The 20,859-nt window shown below is 29.7% G+C and overlaps 3 protein-coding genes across 3 annotated transcripts; 1 reads left to right on the top strand and 2 right to left on the bottom strand.

The window, feature by feature from the left end:
* Positions 1–4: 4 nt before the first annotated feature.
* LOC150024844 (uncharacterized) lies at positions 5–1,932 on the bottom strand. Its single transcript, XM_090296191.1, has 2 exons — positions 115–1,932; positions 5–13 (listed from the first exon to the last, which is right to left on the bottom strand). Exons 1-2 carry the CDS (start codon positions 1,930–1,932, stop codon positions 5–7), a joined length of 1,827 nt encoding a protein of 608 aa, XP_090152317.1.
* A 1,232-nt stretch (positions 1,933–3,164) lies between these two features.
* On the bottom strand, positions 3,165–5,476 carry LOC137818442 (putative UPF0481 protein At3g02645). Its single transcript, XM_068621885.2, has 2 exons — positions 5,135–5,476; positions 3,165–4,817 (listed from the first exon to the last, which is right to left on the bottom strand). The coding sequence occupies exons 1-2, from the start codon at positions 5,321–5,323 to the stop codon at positions 3,309–3,311; spliced, it is 1,698 nt and encodes a 565-aa protein (XP_068477986.2). The 5' UTR covers positions 5,324–5,476; the 3' UTR covers positions 3,165–3,308.
* Positions 5,477–9,860: 4,384 nt separating this feature from the next.
* On the top strand, positions 9,861–14,991 carry LOC137818443 (transcription factor NAI1). Its single transcript, XM_068621886.2, has 4 exons — positions 9,861–10,062; positions 10,163–10,333; positions 13,603–13,950; positions 14,856–14,991. The coding sequence occupies exons 1-4, from the start codon at positions 10,021–10,023 to the stop codon at positions 14,925–14,927; spliced, it is 633 nt and encodes a 210-aa protein (XP_068477987.1). The 5' UTR covers positions 9,861–10,020; the 3' UTR covers positions 14,928–14,991.
* The last annotated feature ends 5,868 nt before the right edge of the window (positions 14,992–20,859 follow it).

The raw sequence follows: 20,859 nt of genomic DNA on the forward strand, positions 1-20,859 counted from the left end.
ACTATCAAATTCTCTGGAAGTAAATTCACCACCACCATCTGTTCTCAATATTTTGATGGATTTTTCAGACTGCTTCTCAACTAAGCACTTGAAGGATTTGAAAATGGGAAACACCTCATTTTTAGCCTTAATAAGATAAAGCCACAATTTCTTGCTGAAATCATCTACAAATGTCACAAAATACTTGTTCCCTCCTAAGGACGGAACCTCAAGTGGACCACACACATCCGAATATACCACATGCAGTAAACTATTGGCTCTCGATGCAGTATAATTGCTGAATGATGATCTGGGTTGTTTACTGATTAAGCAACTATCACAAACTTTCTTAGGCACGTGTACAGACGGAAGCCCAAGAACCATTTCTTTGGACTTCATGAGGCTAAGATCTTTGAAGTTAAGATGACCAAGCCTCATGTGCCACAACCAAGTATCATCAGATAGAATTTCGGAGTTAAGGCATTGAGTTTCAACAGCATTAAGGTGTACCTGGAAAGTTCTGTTTGATGCAAGCGGTGCCTTCATGATTTTCTTTTCTTCAGCATCAAGGACTTCCAAGAATCCGTGCTTCATGGCTATTGAGAAACCTTTCTCCAATAGTTGTCCCAAGCTGATTAGATTGCTATTCATGGTAGGCACAAAGAGCACATCATACAGCAACGCATTCCCACCATCCTTCCTCTTGATTATCACATCTCCAATGCCTTCGGCTTGAATTATTCTATCATCAGCAAACTTTATTTTTCTTTTCTTACTTGAATTAAAGTTTATGAGCCAATCTCTATGGCCTGTCATGTGATTAGAACAGCCAGAGTCTGCATACCAAACTTCCTCACTGCAAATTTCTTGAGTATTTGTCGTCTGCAACATTACAGATGTAGACAAAACGGACGGGTCCGAAACGAACGAGCACAAATCTTCCTGCACCGTTGTCGCCATTAGCAGAACAGGACTTTCATCCCTGTTATCTTTCATATCTTCTTTTGCCATATGAGCTTCATCATGCTGTTTCCTGCGATGATCATACTGACTTGGGGGAGCTTGACATTCAGAAGAAAAATGTCCAATTTTATTGCAATTGAAACATTTGATTCTCTTTCTATCTATTTTCTTCTTACCTCCTTTCCAATTGGATCCTCCCCTCCTTGAGGAGATTTCTGTTTGATCTTGATCAGACTTTTCTTGTTCTTGATGAGAACTTCTGCCCTTTCCTCTGTAATCTTTCCCCTTTCCTCGGTTTCTAAATCCACCCCTGCCATCGTAGCCTCCTTTCCTCAAAGTTTGGGCTTGCAGAACCTGTTCTACAGGTTTCTCAGTGGACCTTTCAATGAGCCTCTGCTCATGTGCCTCGAGGGAGCCTTGAAGATCTTCAACCTTCAGTTCTTCAAGTTTCCTGGATTCTTCAATGGCCACAACAATGTGGTCAAAGTTAGGGGTTAGGGACCGTAATACCTTCTCAACAATCGCTTGATCAGTCATCGTTTCACCACATGCCTTCATAGCATTGGTGAGAGTGAGGATTCGATTAAAGAATTGAGCAATTTTTTCATTTGACTCCATTTGCATCAACTCATACTGGTGTCTCATAGTTTGGAGACGCACCTTCTTCAATTGATCTGCTCCTTGATGACATTTCTCCAGAATCTGCCATGCCTTCTGTGACGTCTTTGCTTCTGCAATCTTCTCAAAGTGTGCATCGTCGACACTCTGATGAAGAAGACACATGGCTTTGCAGTCTTTCTTTTTGTTTTCCTTGTGTGCCACCCTCTGTGCTTCTGTTGCATCTGTAGCAAGTTCTGGGTAGCCATTTTCAACAATCTCCGTGATTTCTTGAAAGCCGAAAATGGCTTTCATCTGGATACTCCATCGATTCCAGTTCTTGCCATCAAGAACAAGAAGGTTCAACTGTAAGGTTGCGCTGGTGTGTCCCATTGTAGATCAACCCACAAGACGCCCTTGAATCTGAACTACGCTCTGGATACCAGTTTGTTGGAGAAAAGAAATGAAAAAGAATGCTAAACAAACTGAAGCAGAAGAATACAAAACTGGGAGAAAAAATACACTTTCTGTTATATGCACAAATTTGCACGTATACACACAAACTCTATTTATAGTGGTACCCACAACAAACTAACCACTAATTTATTCTCACTTTTGACTTTTGAATTAGTCAACCTTCAACAGAAATTTGCACCCACTTACATTTATATACAATAAAAGGCTCTAATATCTAATTGATGTGTGATCTCCAACTATATATATATGTATTGTATGTATAGATATACGTATATATGTATATATAAACGTATATAGTGCAGTTCCTTTTTATTAGTGTAATGATGTGGGAAGTTGATATAAAATAGCAATGTGGTTTGTGATAGCAATTAAAAGATAAAAAAAAATATAAAAGTTTATTATTGTTATTAATTATAGATATAACATAAAAGAGTGTAAGCGTTCAAAGTTACTTATTAAATTAGAACAATTTGATTTGGAGTAGACGCTCAAGATCATATGAAAGTATAGAATATGTTTCTCCACGTTAAGGTCTAAACGGATAAGCATTAATTTGGATAATTATTGTTGCTCATGCATTAGTACTGCATCACACAGAATATTCTTCAATCAAAATGCCCTAATAACTACTTTACTCAAAGACAAAAATAATGTTCAACAAACTAGTAAACCAGCAAAAAATAATAAATAATTATGATAACTTAGGTAATACATAAGATCATTATGTGAAAGATAGAATTTGGGTTGGCATTGTGAGCGAAATCTGGAAACATAGGAACTCGGTCATCTTCAATAGAGGTGTGGCAGATGTGTCTGAAGTGTTCGTTTCGGTGCAAGTAAAGATATGGTCTTGGATTTATGCAAAGTCTCGTTCTGCTTATTTCCCTTATTCTAGTTGAGTTTTAAATCCTCTGGCTTGTATGAGGTTGATTCATTAATTGGTTACTGTTGGTATGATTATCCCTTTGTTAATTTGGTAGGCGTTCTAATAGGAGATTGGTGTCAAGTATTTTTGTATAAGGGTTGGACCACCCCTGAAGTGGTCCCTATTTATTTATTTATTTATTTTATTGCTGATAAAAAAAAAAATTCTGCAAAAGATACAAAGTTTTTTCTTCTTAAACAAGGAGTTAGAGAAGAAACCAAAGTGAAAGAAACAATTTTATTCTCATGAACAACTAATATATCACATTCACATGAAGAAGAAATAATCTCTTAATAAAATGTGGATCAATATGAAAAGAGGAAGAAATTTTGAAAGATCTGAAACTAAGATGATGATGAAAGATGATTTAATCAGTGGAATTTAGGGCAGATTGGAAGAAACGAGTGCAAGTGTAGACAGAGCAGAAAGCTTGCAAAGCCATCAAGAGCAAGAGGCAAATGGCAGCAAGGAATGTCAAAAACTGCCAAGAACTGAACACATAATTCTTCATGAACTTCCAAAGTTTCACCTTCATTCTACCATTGTGATACTTGTTAACATCTTCAATCACCTTGTCCAATTGTGCCACCCTTGACACTCTCAAGGACTTGCTCATTCCATTCCACAGGTCAGCAACCTCTTTATCACTCTTCAAGTGGTTAAGAATTATCCCTTTTTCCCTCAGGATCCTTGCATCTTCCTCAGAGTCTATGATCCCGTTCATCAACTCAGTGTAACGGGTTATAACCAATGGCCCCGATGCAACCGATGCTTCATATGCAACCAAGTTTCTCAGGAACACTTCAGTGTTAACATCCAAACCAATTGTGGGAAGGTAAAAAGTTCTTGTTTTGGCATCAAAACTGATGCTTGATATGCTTCCTGTTGTAGCTACAAAACGAATACCACAGTTCAAGAGATCTGTAACAGAAGGAATGGTGATTTCCTCCACTGATGGTGGCTTGTTCATGAGACTTTTGGAGCTTGAACTCCCACTTTCTCCCTTTTCATCTCTTTTTTCTTGAGAGAAGAACATATTTTCAACAGGTTGCTTCAGAAGCTTAAGCCCTGGAAGATTGGACACGATTTTCCAAGGCAACTGAGCAAAGACTTTGAGAGGTTTAGAAACAGATACCTTTTTCATCAACTTCATTGGCCCTTTGTTTAACTTTGAAAGAATCTTCCATAATTCATTAAAGAATTGCTTAACATGGCTGGAATCTGCACTTTCTTCTTCATTCCCTTCCTTTTGTTGTTCTTCTTCTTGTTCAACCTCGTTTTCAACTGTGTCTGGTTGTTGTTCTAGTTTTGGCACTATCACATCATACAAGAAATCTAGCAAATGCACACTCTCTGCCACCCTTATGTTTGGAAACTCCTCCATCATCTTGAAAGGAGAAATCTCTTTGAACAGCCCTATGAACATCAAGATCAGCATTTCATCAGCAGCTTCCAGTGATGAGAATTTGAACTCCAGCATCTTTCTCAACACAAACAATGGGATTTGATTCTCAAGCATCACAATGTCCCTCAAAATTGCATTGTGAGCTGATTTCTTCCCTGCATAGTCCACCAAATGCGACATGCTGGAGGAGACCCTTTGCACCTTTGCTCCTTCCTGCATGGCGAAAACTTGAAGGAACTCAAGCAAGAACAGTGCATCAACTGCCATCATCCACACCAATGTTTCCCCGTTGAAATCCAAGAACTTGTGGTAGCATGCTCGAACCCTTTGCTCCAAGTTGGTCAATTGGTCAACTAGAGTCTCCAACTTGCAGCTTTGTAGACGCTTCTGGAATCTTTTTGCTGCTGCAATCTTGTACCTTTGCATCTCGTATAGCTCAGGACGCCAATAATGGTAAGGACCAATTGCAACCTATCGGTGAAAATTTTTTTTATCAACAAAAAAAATAATAGATAAGAGGTAATTCACAATACATCAACCCTTATACATTTCTTTCTACCTCCTTGCAAAAACATAAAGATAAGCGATATATTACCAGTCTACAATCTCATTTCTTTAGTCTACAACCTCGAAAAATATCATTTTTTCATATCATGAATCACATGTTCACATGTTGTATATTGAAACAAGTTGTCGATGTATCATTTGTGAAATATAAAAACTTTAATACAGACATCCAAATCAATAATTCAAGACACTAATCTAAATACGAGAAACATACACCACACCTGTTGGGGGACATAGGAGTCAGGATCACTTGCCATGAGAAGCTTGGGCACACTGAAGATGGATACAGCAAATTCACCATCTTCCTCGAGCTCTTCTTCAAGGGTTTTGCGGATGTTAATCACCCATCGATGCTCATCGAAGGTTGACTTAGAATGGTCGTTTGACATGGTGGATCTTAGAGAAGACATGGGAAAGCTTAGTGCTTGCAGAAAAACTTTGCAGTTTTTGAATCTTTGGTATTATGTTCATCATGAAAGGGGAGTCATTGGTACTTTATTAGTGGATGAATCTTCATTAGAGCCAACCATCAAACCATTTTTTGTTACTTTCCATTAAACTATTAGGAATGCATTACTCATGCGTAGTTAATTAAGCACACAATAACCACTAGGCAAGAAAAGTTGACAGAGACATTCTTTGAATTAATTGAAGTCTTCTCAATTAACTCACAAGTGGGAACATAGTTTAAACGTGTTTCATGTAACATGTCACTATAAGAATGATATATAAGTATAACAATGATGATACTCGTTTAGTTTTCTACCTTCATTCTATATCCAAATAAAATTATTTTATCATAATATTAAGAAAAGAAGTGTACTTTAAGTATAATTTAACCTTATAAAATCGGTTTAAAGTCTACTTTTTAATATGGTATCATAGTCATTTAGAGTCTATCATGTTGTTGGAATTATTAGGTCACCCGCTTCAAGTAATTATCGAATCATCCATAAATATACAGTTTTACACACGTGAAACAAATATGTTTACTACAAGAAAATCATCAAATAGAAACCAATTTTTAGAAACCAAAATAATTAGTTGCAATAATAACTAAATTAGAAACCATTTTAGAAACTAAAACAAAAATTGGTTTCTAAATTAGTTTCTATTATTTTCTATTATTGTTAAATAGTTTCTAAATTGGTATCTAATTAGCAACCAAGATTTTAACTACCAATTATTTAGTTTCTAAATTTAGTCTCTAAAATCTTGGTTGCTAATTAGATACCAATTTAGAAACTATTTAACAATAATAGAAAATAATAGAAACTAATTTAGAAACCAATTTTTGTTTTAGTTTCCAAAATGGTCTCTATTTTAGTTACTATTACAACTAATTATTTTGGTTTCTAAAAATTTGTTTCTATTTCATGATTTTCTTGTAGTGGTTGAAGATCTCACGTCAACTAAAAATAAAAACATTTCATAACATATAAGTTAATACAAACCTCATCTTATGAACATAATTGATAAAGTTGAGTTAAATTTAAAATATATTTATTAAGACATAATATAATATTTTATTAAAAGATAAGTTGCAAAATGTAAGTACGTATTAAAAATGCTACGAAGAAATAGACTTAATTCTCATGTTAGTTTCTTTTACTATATATTTACTATATAGCCTCTTCAATTTTCAGGTGGTGGTGTTATGCGAAAAATTTGTCTTTTTACATAGGTGGACCTTGCTTTAACAATTTTGAACAAGATTGAATCATTAAAACATGTGTTAAAAGAAATGTATTAAATAATCTGTTGATATAACTGTTAATATCAACTTGTTGAATAGAATAATATAGAAAATAATTGATGTTCATCATGGATCTAAATTTGTTTTCTACGTCTTAGTTTTGTCTTTGTCGAACAAAACTTAATATCTTATTAAAAAGGATTCATGTAATTAGAATCCAATCTTAATATTATTATTTTTTTCTTAACAAATTAATGCACTCTCTCATACACCAAATACAATGGAAGATTAAGGACGTTAAGTTGTAGGAAGGGTCTGATGTGTTTGATTGTTTTTGTAAGGTTTCTTTTTTAGGTTGGGTTATTTCTTTTTTCCGTAGTATAGTAGGGTTTTGGTAATTTCAAAATGGTTTGATGAATCTTGTTGTGTTAGGTCCCGTATAAGAGTTTGATCACTCCAAAGTGATTCATATTTATTCATTTTTTATTTGTTGATAAAAAAATGAAGGATGTTAAGTGGTTAAAATTAGGTTGAGATTGAATGCAAATGACATGTATTATATTCCAAATTAGAAGTCAATTTTGATGGTTGTACGAGGGAGTAAGAGACAAGTAGGGGAGAATATAAATTGTTATACAAATTTAATGTATAAATTGCATGAATTAACTTTAGAATATAATTAATATTTGAAACATGAGTGAAGTAGTAGGTGTTATTCCTTCCGAATGCAAAAAGGACAGAATAAGAGCTTGCTACTTTTGTTTTTCTCCTTGGCTTTAGATACACAAAACCATATAAAAATAAAATAAATATCATCATAAATAGGTATATGGGTGTCTTTTTGTTTAATTTCGTTAGTATTATATTTTTTTTTCTTAAACCTTGTTTATTTGGTAAAACAAATAAAATACAACACTTTATGTTTTTTAAAATTGATGTCGACTCAAATGTCAAATTTTAACTAGTGGTTAAGGTTTTTTTTTTTATCAGCAAAGAATAAATAAAATAAAATGAGACACTTCATGGGTGTCTCAACCCTTATACAAAACCCCAAAAACAAGTTTCTTAGCACCCTACCAATTAAGGATCCGACAAACATTGTACTACAGATCAAGATAAAATCCCAGACAAGATATAGAAACCCAACAAATACAGTTACATCACCCCACCAAAGAGGTCACACCGTCAAACAAGGACATGCATCCAACAACTAAACAAGGTCTATGTCATCATGCTGAAGAACTTACCCAAAAGTCAAACTCAACAAACCAATACAAGACACACCATCCAACAACTAAGCCATAACTTTGTAGCAGGGTGAGTTGTACCAAATACCCAAGTGCTAACAACAACAAACCGATCCTTATGAGAAGGATACATAAGCCAGATATACCCTACAAAATACACATAACAACCTCCCAAACTGGCCACAACAGTAACCAAAAAACGCCACATATCCATTTGCCACAGCTCAAACACCATAAAGATTCAGCACCAAACTGATAAGCATACAACAAAAAACATTTCCTTTACTGCAGTTCAGAACAAAATCATTAGTCTGACCAGTGACCAAGACAATCTGCACAACCACACAATACCTTCCAAGCCTCAATCCAACCTTGCCAGATAAGGTTTGTTGTTCTGATGTTCCTTGATATGTCTGGAGTGTGTTTCTACTGGGTCAATAATGTTAGATTGGATTTGGTTCTTGCCCTATGTTGGAGTGGGGTGTATAAGAATATGTTCTATTTTATAGATATATAAAGGTTTAACCATCTTTAAAGTAATTCTATCTTTATTGCTGATAAAAAAGTTATATTATATTTCACCACTCAATGGGTGTTTTAAGTTATTTTAATAAAAATAATAATTACTCTTCAACGGTATTTTATAATAACTATTCCAACAAAGTTAAAAAATTATTAACTTAAAAGAAACGTATTTATTTATTTTTTATATATTAGATGTAGTAATTGACCTTAACGATACTATTTCAATGGACTTTAAGGTTGGAACATTGACACTATATGTGAGGATGAAAAAGTGGTTTAAAAAATGAATCATCATTCTCCTTAGACCTCGATTGGGGACTTATTATGGTATACTTAATAGTCCCAAATCACTTAAGAATCGAGGTTGAGAGCAAGCTAAATATACATTCCTTTCTAAATTCCTCTAAGACATCTTTTAAGAATAAAATCATAATAAAGTCTCAAACTCTAAAGCAAACAATACCTCAGATGTGATGATTGGTCCTAACGATGTTACTTTAACAAAATTAGGATTGGAACATTGACGACATCTATGGGGATGGAGAAGTGGTTTCATATTGCTTAAGAGTCGATTAATTTAAATAAATATTTCTCCCTTAGCCCTCAAAGACATCTTTTAAGGACAAAATTGCAATGAAACTTTTTGAGTTCCAAAACAAATAACAACTTGAATGCAGTATTTAAACAAACTTGAGATCGAACCATTTTTAATGAACCTAAATACAAATCACCATTCCTTTAAATCTCAATTAAGAAATTTCTTCCCGTACATTCAATAGATGGTTAAAAAGTTAAAATTAAGAATAGTTTGATTATTTCCTATATAATACTCCAAACGGACAATAGTGCAATAACTAACCTAACAATATTATTAGAACGAATTTGAGTTCATAAGATAATTAACATTTTTTTAATTCAAATAACATTTTTCATTATCTTTTTCCTCTTCTATTTTATAAACCAAACAAAACATAAAATTCCACAACGAAGAAAATACATGAACATAAAGTACAATCAAATAAGACAATTATCTTGCATTTCTACGTTTCTCTTTATCTAAAATCACCAAATACATTCATTTTATTCCCTATCTGTTTTAATTATCCTATTTTGTTTCTTACACACACCTCAAAGAGATAGAAAGAGCAAAAAAAAAAACAAATAATTGACGTAGCAGAACATAAATGTTAGAAAAGGCAACAAACCTGGAAACTACCTCTGTAGAAGCCTACTCTTCTACGCAGGAATGTTAGGTAATGTGAAAGTACAAAACTAACCCTCTCGAAACCTTTTTTGTACTGTTATAATAATAAAATAGCACTGGTGTCCTAACACGGAACACGCGACCCACGCTCTCCCTCTGATCACACGCTGGATGGTCGACACGTGTAAGTGATCCGATTCAACCGTGAAGATGCAAATAGCATGTTTGGCGAGTGCTGTAGAGATATATATACAACCATAACCACGCCACCTTCATATCTCTCATCTTCCATCACAATATTCTTCCATTTTTTTTTCTGTTTTGTTTTTTTTTTTTTTCTCACTCAATTCACACACACTGCACCTCTTCACTCTCCTCGCTCACTCACTCTCTCACTAGATCCAACCACTTTCTCTCTCTCTTTCTCTCTCATCAATGGAGGAGTCAGGGGAAAATTGGCCTTCTGATTCTTATTTGGTAAAACCGACACTGTGTGTATGAAACACCAATTACATATGACTATGTCTGTGTCTCTAACTCTGTCCTACGATGTTGGATCGTTTATTGTTGTGCATAGGAAGTAGGTGATGACGTCAAGGATTCGTGTTTCGACGATGAAGAATCTGTGAGTGAGGAGGATGACGGAGATTCCTTTTCCGAGATGAAAACTATCAACAGAAAACAGAGGCAACAGAAACTCGGGGAGAGGTTCCTTGCACTCTCAGCAACCATACCTGGCTTCCAAAAGGTTAGTTCAAATTTGTTAACAACAACGTTAAACTTCACTATGTTCATCTGTCTAATGTTTCTGCTTCCTCGTTCTCTACAAACTACAAAACCTTCTTGTGAATCTCGTTTACGAGTTTAAATGTTTTTTTGTTTACTTTGATTTAGAAAAAAATTGTGAGATTAGTAATTTTCTGTTATTCAGACTATTTTTGTTAATTTGAAAATACTTTAGAATTGTATGAAATGTCACGTCATGCAAGGTTGGTTGGTTGGTTAGTCAAGATCAATTACTACGTGAGTGTCACGTGATAGATTAAGGTTATATTAATTCTTCATAAACTTTAAAAATGATAGATTAAGGTTATATTAATTCTTATACGTTTATTTTTCATACACCGCTATTATTATTTTTAATATTATTAGACAGTCAAATATTTCTTTTACGTCTTTTAAGATAATCCAACTTGATGAAAAAAACCTTTAAAACGAGCAATGTTGTTAGTTAAAAGTAATATTTATGGAAAAAAAATAAAGAGATGAAAGTTGTTTCTTGAATTAGTAATTAATAAAAATAATAATATTTGAATATAGTTGCACAGTGATTAATGAAATATAGGTGCTTCAATAGGAAACTTGAAGGTGAAGCTATTTAGTGTAGGGATATGAATTATTTGTTGGGAAAGATATGGTAAGATATTTACGAGTATAATATTAGGAAATAGCTAATGAAGCCAATGTGTTATGGTCTTTGTTTTATAATTTTCTGAAGGTACCTTCAAATTATTTATTTTATTTAATTGTTTTTTTCAACACTCCGTACATTAAAAAAAAGAAAATGAAGTAAATGTTCGAGCACCTAATGTGGGGGACCACGGGTTGGAGACAAGCTGTATCCAAAGAAATAGGAAAAATTAATTTAAAATTAAATTTAGGATTGAATGAGTTTTTTTTTTCATTCAATTATTGTAATGGTATAATTTTCTTTTCCAAGTTTAATTTATTATATTTTTTTATAAATAAAAGCTTTCAAATAATATTATTATGTAACTTTACATTTCAACTAAGAACTTTTAAATATTATTATTTAACTTGACATCCTCCTACTTCAAATAACAATTATTTATCATCATATAACAATAATAAAGTAGAAAACAAAATATAAAAACAGTTTAATTTATTATTTTGTATCTCTATAGTATCGTAATAGTATAACTTTAATTTTAAAATTTCAATTGAATAGTTTTGGTCGCTCAAAATATCATACTTATGTGATTTTGATTCTTTTATCAATCATTATTATTATTATCGTGATAAATAAAGGACTAGCAAAAAATAGTAAAATAAAGGTTGCATAATATTTTTTTCCTATTATTTATGTATTTTATTTTATTCTATCCATTTTATAGTAAAAGGTTTAACTGATTTATTTCATTTTCGATATGTAATAATGTGACCTTTAATTTAAAAAAAATTATTTTAAAAAATGGAACCACGTAGCATTTTCGTATGTTAAGATTGACACTGTTAATTTTATAAATTATTATTATATGTTAATTATAAATTACATGGTACCGTGACTAAAATTGTTAATATTTATTTGTTAATGATTTAACTGATAAATAGTTATATTATTATATTTTTCTTAAATTAAGGAACTATTGATTGTTAATAATGAAATCAGATCAAATATAATAAAAATAAATAATTGCATTGGCAAAAGAATTCAGCCTAAAATAAATGCTCAAAAGTTAGGGTTGAGATTGGAAATCCTTAATGCATGATCGCAGCAGAAGCATATAAGAGAGAAATAAAAAAAAAATTGAGAAAATATATATAAATGAAGATGATAAAATGTAATGCACTATCTCTCACTACTTTTAGAATTATTTATACTCTCTTCCTTTAACTACAAACCTAATTTATGTTCTATTCCTCATTCAATCTTTTCAACACCAAAATGTGAACAAAGTGCAAATATTTATCACTGCTAATTGAGAAATTATATAATTACTAGATAAATTATTAATTATATATAATAGAATAAGGATAATTAAAATTACATGACGTAAATATTCAACATCTTTGCATATTTTATTCAATAAAATTTATATCCATATCATATAAAAAGAATAATTAAAAATATATGACGTAAATATTCAACATCTAATTGGATTTTTTATTCGATAAAAATTATATTTATATAATAAATTTTCAATTATTTTTATTCCATTATTTTCTATTATATATTATAATTTATACCTATTAAATTATTATTTTATTGATAAATATATTAATACTTTTTAGTATATAGTGCTAGAAGAATTTTAGTATTATATATATATATATATTTCAATTCAGAAATCTCCTTTTTTGATGTTTATTCTTTTCCTGACTTTCTTTACTTGGTATATATGATGATGATGTAGATACTTAAGGACAAATATATGTTGACATTAATTTCATCAAACACGTTCCTTTTACAAAACTACTTTTCTTGATAAAGTATTATATTATAATAAAATAATAACTTATATAGTTATAAGATAAATCTAGAAAAAGAGAAAAAGTGTCAAATAAATCATGTTCATACCTTAATAGTTTTCGAACCTTTTCCATTGTACTTCAAAGTCTATTTTCCATAAAGAGCACAGTAAAAGTTATATAGAACTTATCCATGGTTGGATTTTCGAAAGGAAAAACTAACCCCTTTATGTAACTTCCTATGACTCATTTAGATTATGCTTAAATCCCAAACTTTTATTATTATAAAATAATTAAATTAAAAAAAAATAAAAAATAAAAAAATAATCAATTATTATATTAACTAAATTTTATATTATTTTAAAAACTAAAAAACTATTAATATTTAAATAATTACCAAAATTTTAATCATCAATAAATTTAGAAACTACTTATTAATAATAAAATATAATTTAGATTTTAATAATTTTTTTATCTAATTTAATTAATATAATAATTAATTATTTTTTATTTTTAGAATTAACTTTAATAATTTTCTTATAATAATGTTTAGTTAATAAAATGATAACAACATACTCTTCATTCACTAATGCATCTTAAACCTAGAAACTATGACATCAAACTTACACATCTTCATTAAAATAGTTCTACGAACTGCATGAGTGATGATTGGATTAAGATGATCCAACAAAGCTTCACTGTGTCTTTGTTTACGTAAGTGTTTTGCGAAATTAAAAGCTTTGTTTGCATACAAATTAATCATTCTAGAAGTTCATATTCATACTGTTACTGATAAAAATTCAACAGATGGACAAAACTTCGATTCTGGACAAAGCAAGCAAGTATGTGAGAGAACTAGAAGAACGAGTGAGAGAACTGGAGCAAGAAGTTGAATCCAACAAGGTTTGTGTGAGCAGCAGCAGCAGCTCTTGGGAAGTGAACTCCAACAATGGCTATTGCCATGGATCAAATCAAGATCTGGAAGTGAAAGTGAGAGTGTTGCAGAAAGAAGTTCTGATAATAGTTCACTGTGAGAAACAAAAAGGAATCATGCTCAAAATACTATCACACCTTGAAAATATCAATCTCTCTGTCATCAACAGCAGTGTCTTGCGATTTGGAAACTCCACACTCGACATCACCATTATTGCTCAGGTACCCGATCACTCTTAAAATAAAAAAAAAAAAAAATCATCAAATAGAAATCAATATTTAGATATCAAAATAATTAATTATAATAATAACTAAATTAGATACAATTTTAGAAATTAAAAAAAAAATATAGTTTCTAAATTAGTTCTTATTATTGTTAAATAGTTTATAAATTGGTATCTAATTAGCAACCAAGGTTTTAACTACTAATTATTTAGTTTCTAAATTTGGTAGCAAAAATCTTGGTTGCTAGTTAGATACCAATTTAGAAATTATTTAACAAAAACTAATTTAGAAACCAATTTTTTTTTTAGTATTTTAAATGATATCTAATTTAGTTACTATTGCAACTAACTATTTTGGTCTCTAAATATTGGTTTCATGATTTTCTTGTAGTGTACTTACATCACTCCTAAAAAAGATAAGAGTGAATTCTTAATTTTTCACTACAAGAAAATCATCAAATAGAAACCAATTTTTAGATACCAAAATAATTAGTTGAAATAGTAACTAAATTAGATACCATTTTAGAAACTAAAAAGAATTTTGATTTCTAAATTAGTTTCTATTATTTGTTAAATAGTTTTTAAATTGGTATCTAATTAGCAACCAATGTTTTAACTACCAATTATTTAGTTTCTAAATTTGGTAGCAAAAACATTGTTGCTAATTAGATACCATTTTATAAACTACTATTTAACAGTAATAGAAACTAATTTAAAAACCAATTTTTTTTAATTTTTAAAATGGTCTCTAATTTAGTTACTATTGTAACTAACTATTTTGGTATCTAAATATTGGTTTTTATTTCATGATTTTCTTATATTGTACTTACATAAATTAAGAGTGAATTCTTAATTTTTATTCCTAAAAATTTATTAAACAAAAATGCATTATGGGTATTGCAGATGGGTGAGGGATACGAGATGGGAGTGGATGAACTAGTGAAGAGCCTGAGATTAGCGATCTTGACTCAGTAGGATCTGCTAATTGTACTTCTTTCACAAACCTACTATAATAAACTTTCTACTTTACTCTTTTCAACACATTCTTTTTATTCACTCAAATTCATTATCATGCCACTCTTAAATATCTCACTCTCTATCTTTCTTTTTTTTAAACAAATAAAAACCATTTCATGCATAATCTATCTATCACACCCTTAACATAGACTTTGAAATATTTTTACTTAAGTTAAAACTATTACAATTGTAATATTATTTTTTTTTATCAGCAAAAATGATTGAATAACAAAATCACTTAAGGGATGATTCAACCCTTATACATACCTAAAAAATATGAGACAATTTATCTGGTCTCCCAAACCAATAAATAGAAAGAGACAAACAAATCTACCACTTAAAAACCCGTACAGCCCGTACAACTGTAATATTAATGATGAGTATTAAGCTAAAATATTACTATTACAACTTGGAAAATTAATCATGAGAGAAAAGAATGTTACAATTGTGATTCCTAAGCTAAAACTATTACTTAATCTTAGTAATGGAAATAAGGAATTTTGATGTGTGTATACTAAGATATTTAATTCAGAACTATATTAAATTAAATAACTATACGTTTAAGGTTGAATTAAAAGTAATTTTCTCCTCTTCTATAAAAAAATTGCTTGACCCAAATGTTCTTTTGAGTTTATAATTCTTTCTCTTCATGCTAGGCAGCTCCTACAACAGGCCCAAATATAATGGTCCAACTTTGAGACCAAATCCAATGGTCTTCGAAAAAAATCCATTTTTATGGTGACTTTTTTTTTTATGGGACTGAAATAATTTTTGTCTCTTATTATTTAAATGGAATGTTTTTTTGGAAGTTGGAGAAATCATGTCACGCAACACTACTTTTATATAATCACTTTGAATTAAAATTATGGTAAGTTAATATGATTTTTTTTTATAATAAATTCGTGTCATGTCATAATTTCTCTAACTTCAAAAAAATAAATTTATTTTGATAATAAAGTAAAAAAATTGTTCTACTTTATCAAAAATCCCAAATTTCATGGTTTGTGTTACGAAGTTTATTGCATGAAATATTTTTAGTGTGGTTTATCAATTTGCTGTGAACACGTATAAATTGTCTTTTGCCTGCACTCGACATTGGGAAGAGAAGCAGAAGAATGTGTTGATAAAGAAAAAAGCGAAATTACTGAATATAGTAAGTAGTGAATTTTTAAAATATTTTTTTGACACAAAGTACATTTACTTTAATTTACTATGCTTCATGCAAAGGAACATCTTGCTCCACGACAAGTAAACACAGATCAGAAAAAGATGGAAAGAAAAATAAAGAATAAAAGGCACTGAAGCATCGTGTGAAGTGTGGCTTTCACACGTAAATGTAACACAACATTTATATAAAAGTGAATATGTTTTTTAAGGAGAGAATCTGATTGTCAGATTCCTCATGAAACAGTAACATATTGGACCAACAATGGATGTGGTGACTTATCATAAACAATTTGTTTATATTGATGAAAGCATAGTTGGTATGAGTAAGATGTGAGCATAGCAGGTCCAAATCACTTTTGCAGGTTTCTAAAAGCTCTTTTTAAAGATATTCCTGCCTTTATATAATAAATTCTAATAATATCATTTACTTTTTAAAAAAAAATTACTTTTACATGTTCATTTAATAAAACATTAAAAAAGACTTTCACAGTTGACAATATTAGGATCCTTTCACATTTAATAACCTAAAAGAAAAAAAACTCAATTACCTTTTTTTAATATACCTCATACATTTCAAAGATTCCAAACATTAATTTGAATAAGAAAACTGACAAAAAAAAAAGAGAATAAGAAAAATCTACTACATGTTCTTTTACTCAAACCACGATCAAACTTTCATTTGTACGATAGTGAAAACTTTCACATGATTGACTCTATCATTTTTAAAAATACAACTATTCCTATGTTTCCAACTCTTCCTAATTATTGCTATTCAAATACTTGCCCAAATTCTATTGCTTGTAACATTCAAGAAAGGAAATTTGTTATTCATAAAATGTGATTTCGCATCATAATGATTAATCGTCGACACCTCCAACCAATTATAACACATCCCCCAAATAAGTCAAGCAATTTTGCAATTAAAAAATAGATATTTATAGACTCTTCTTCCACACCACACAAAACACACAAATTATTTAATAAAACAGCATCATGTATAGAGAAATTATTCTTTATTAAACGTAAAGACATTTTATAATATATAAATAAATTAAACCTTACTATTTAAGATTGAATTAAGTTTAAAGTTTATTTCTTAATAATATTAATTTTACTTCTGCTTTAATTTTAGGTTCACGTTAAAGAGTTACTTAAGTTAGATATAAAATTAAGTTATAATACATAAAATTGTGTAAATTTTAATTATAAATTTATTTCATAAAATTAAGTTAGATTTAAATCTATTTTCATAATATAATATTAAAGTTTTTAATCGATTAAAAATAAAATAAAATTATAACATAAAATTAAGTATACACTTTCAAAGTCACAACAAAAAATCTTGATAAAAGATATGATGTTATTCTTATTAAAATATTTAATATGAAAATAAATAAAAATAATACATTACTTTTTTCTTTATTATAAAACTTATATAAATATTTTGAAGTACCAAAAAGAGATTTAGTCATAACTAGAAAACTAAAATAGAGAATTTTTTTTATTCTCAGGAATTGTGATTCAGGAAAAGAATTCTCATTTACTCAAACTTTATTTAACAGTGTGATTTTCATTGATGATTTTTTGTTTTTTATTTCCACGTGGCAGGCATTCGGAAAACTAGTTTACTTGAAGACTTTCTAGAAGCCTTTTTCAATAAAAATATTTTCAAAAGTTAGTTTCTAGAAGAGTATTGTTTTATTGGAAACAAAAAGAAAAACAGAAAAAAGTGGTGCAATAGAAGAAAGAAGAGTGTAAATAGTATTCTTTAATTTTGAGATAGTTGGGCCGAGTCATAGCGCGCAAATCTCTTTATATAGTAATTTTTTACTATATAATATGGGCCTCAATTATTTTTGAAGCTGTAACATACATAACCTATTATTGATAATTTTTTTGGTATTATATATTTTAATTACAAAATTTCACTCTTTAATAAATAAATAATTTATTTATTTAATAAAATATTAAATATTTTTTAAACTAACAAGAACAGAATTTTTTTAATGTTATTTTTATAAAATTATATACATTATATTTTTTTCTTTTTTAATTAATTATATATACAAATAATAAAGTCATACATATTTAATCTATAAGATTATATAACATTTGATAACTTTTTTAGGTATCATTTTTTCCATTTTTACTCTTTAATAAATAAAAAATAATTTATTTATTTATTGAATAAAATATAAATAATTAAATAATTTTTTTTGATTTTAAAATGGCTCGAAAAATTCTCTTTTTAAAAATAACAGCTATATATTTTTAATACTATTTTTACAAAATTATTATATCACTACAAGAAAATAATGAAATAGAAACCAATTTTTAGAGACCAAAATAATTAGTTGCAATAGTAACTAAATTAGAGACCATTTTAAAAATTAAAAAGAAATTTAGTTTCTAAATTAGTTTCTATTATTGTTAAATAGTTCTTAAATTAGTATCTAATTAGCAACCAAGGTTTACTTTGGTAGCTAATTAGATACCAATTTAGAAACTATTTAACAATAATAGAAACTAATTTAAAAAATAATTTTTTATTTAGTTTCTAGAATGGTCTCTAATTTAGTTACTATTGCAACTAATTATTTTGGTCTCTAAAAATTGGTTTCTATTTCATGATTTTCTTGTAACGTATATATTAAATATTTTTTATTTTTAAATTAATTATTCATAACAATAATAAAAATATATGTATTTTAGTGTAATAAAATTTGTCTCATGTCTCTTAGAAGATTTTACTATATTTTTTTTTATAAGAATTGAGGTATTTTTGAAAAAACTGAAGATGAAAAGAACACCAGCATGTATGTTGTTGAACAATCCCTATCATCCAACGTGTTGTCCTTCTGTATATATTTATATTTCATATATGTTGTCGTTATATAGTTGAACACTCATTGTCCCTGCATGATTGCTATCTTTGTGTTCTTTCTGATTTGTGAATCGTGGAATGTGCATAAATGGCAACATATGTTGGAAATTTTGAGGAATTGCACTGCAGTAACAATACCACTGTTGTTCTAGCTTCTACTGTTACAACTTTTTTTTATCAGTAATAAACTTTACCCTTTTACAAACACCTTCTAAACTATTTACATTAGGGTTTCGAGCTCGGCCAGACAATGTTCTACTGTATTTTTTATCGACAAGAAAAGAATAAATAATAAAGATATTTTAGGAATATCTCGACTCTTATAAAAAACAGAAATGTCATTCAACTTATAACTCGTTTTGGAAGGTATATAGCGGACAATGCGACACCAGGACATCTTCCTCACACTCAAAGATAAAAAAAAACTACTCTACTTTTTTTTATCAGTAATAAAAAATAAATAAGTAGGAACCACTTCAGGGGTGGTCCAATCCTTGTACAAAAACACATGATAACAAACTCCTACTAGAGCGCCTACCAACTTAGTAAAAAACAACCAAATCAACACTAACAACCTTTAAAGAATCAACCTCATACAAACCAAATGATCTAAAACCCAACTAGGATAAGAGAAATAAGTAGAACGAGACTTTGCAAAAATCCAAAACCAAACTTTTACTTGCGCCGAAGCAAACACTTCAGACACATATGACATCTGGCACACCTCTATTGAAGATGACCGAGTTCCTATGTTTCCAAATTTCACTCACTATACCAACCCAAATTGTTCATCAAACATCGTTAACCGAATCAGAAGTCTGACTCATCCTGAATTGTAAAAAATTTGACATAGGGTCCTTGTGAATTACGAACGCCACTCCAAACCACTCATATGTTAAGTAAACCTACTTTTTTCAACTTTAATCTTTCTAACAATTTTTTTCAATGGATCTCATATATATTAAAAGTTCAAGACAAGAAAAACAAACTAAATGTACTTCAAGCTAACCCAATCAAACCTGTAACTTAACAGTTATTCGAAAATTTAAGTTGATATTTTTAAGAATGTATAATGAATTATACAGCTGTTGTTGGTGTGGTTGTTTCTTTTTAGCAGTCTGCAAAGGTGCTATCATAGGCAGTGGTCGTGTTCATGAACTGGGGGGTCCATCTCTCCAGAATGTTCATCATCTCCATCACAACCCTACTGCTACTATCTAGCTTGTGAATGTGATTTCATCGTGTACCCTCTTCCTTCATAATGCATGTTCCATTGAAAAGTAATGCTATAATACAACTACTCTGTCACTATTTCACTGATATGATATTTCTAAGTAATCCAAGATATTAATCAATATTTCATACCTTTAGCCACTTATCCATCCTTTATAATTGTAAATAAAAAAATACTTCATCCTTTATATTTTTATATTTAAGATGACAAAGTGCATCTCGTCAATCGTTTAGGTGAGATAGATTAACTTTTTGAATTCACCAATCCAACAAGTCACAGACAAAATGAACGAATTTATTTTTATCACTTGGTCTGATCCACTTTTAACGAGTCAGTTGCAGATTAGGGTAAAACACTATAAAAAAACACTACAAGAAAATCATGAAATAGAAACCAATTTTTAGATACCAAAATAATTAATTGCAATAGTAACTAAATTAGAGACCATTTTAAAAACTAAAAAAAAAAATGGTTTTTATATTAGTTTCTATTATTGTTAAATAGTTTCTAAATTGGTATCTAATTAGCAACCAAGGTTATTGGTATCTAAATTAATAGTTAAAACATTGGTTGCTAATTAGATACCAATTTAAAAATTATTTAAC

The sequence above is a fragment of the Phaseolus vulgaris genome, chromosome 10 (genome assembly GCF_051622355.1).
Source record: "Phaseolus vulgaris cultivar YP4 chromosome 10, ASM5162235v1, whole genome shotgun sequence".
Lineage (NCBI taxonomy): Eukaryota > Viridiplantae > Streptophyta > Magnoliopsida > Fabales > Fabaceae > Phaseolus > Phaseolus vulgaris.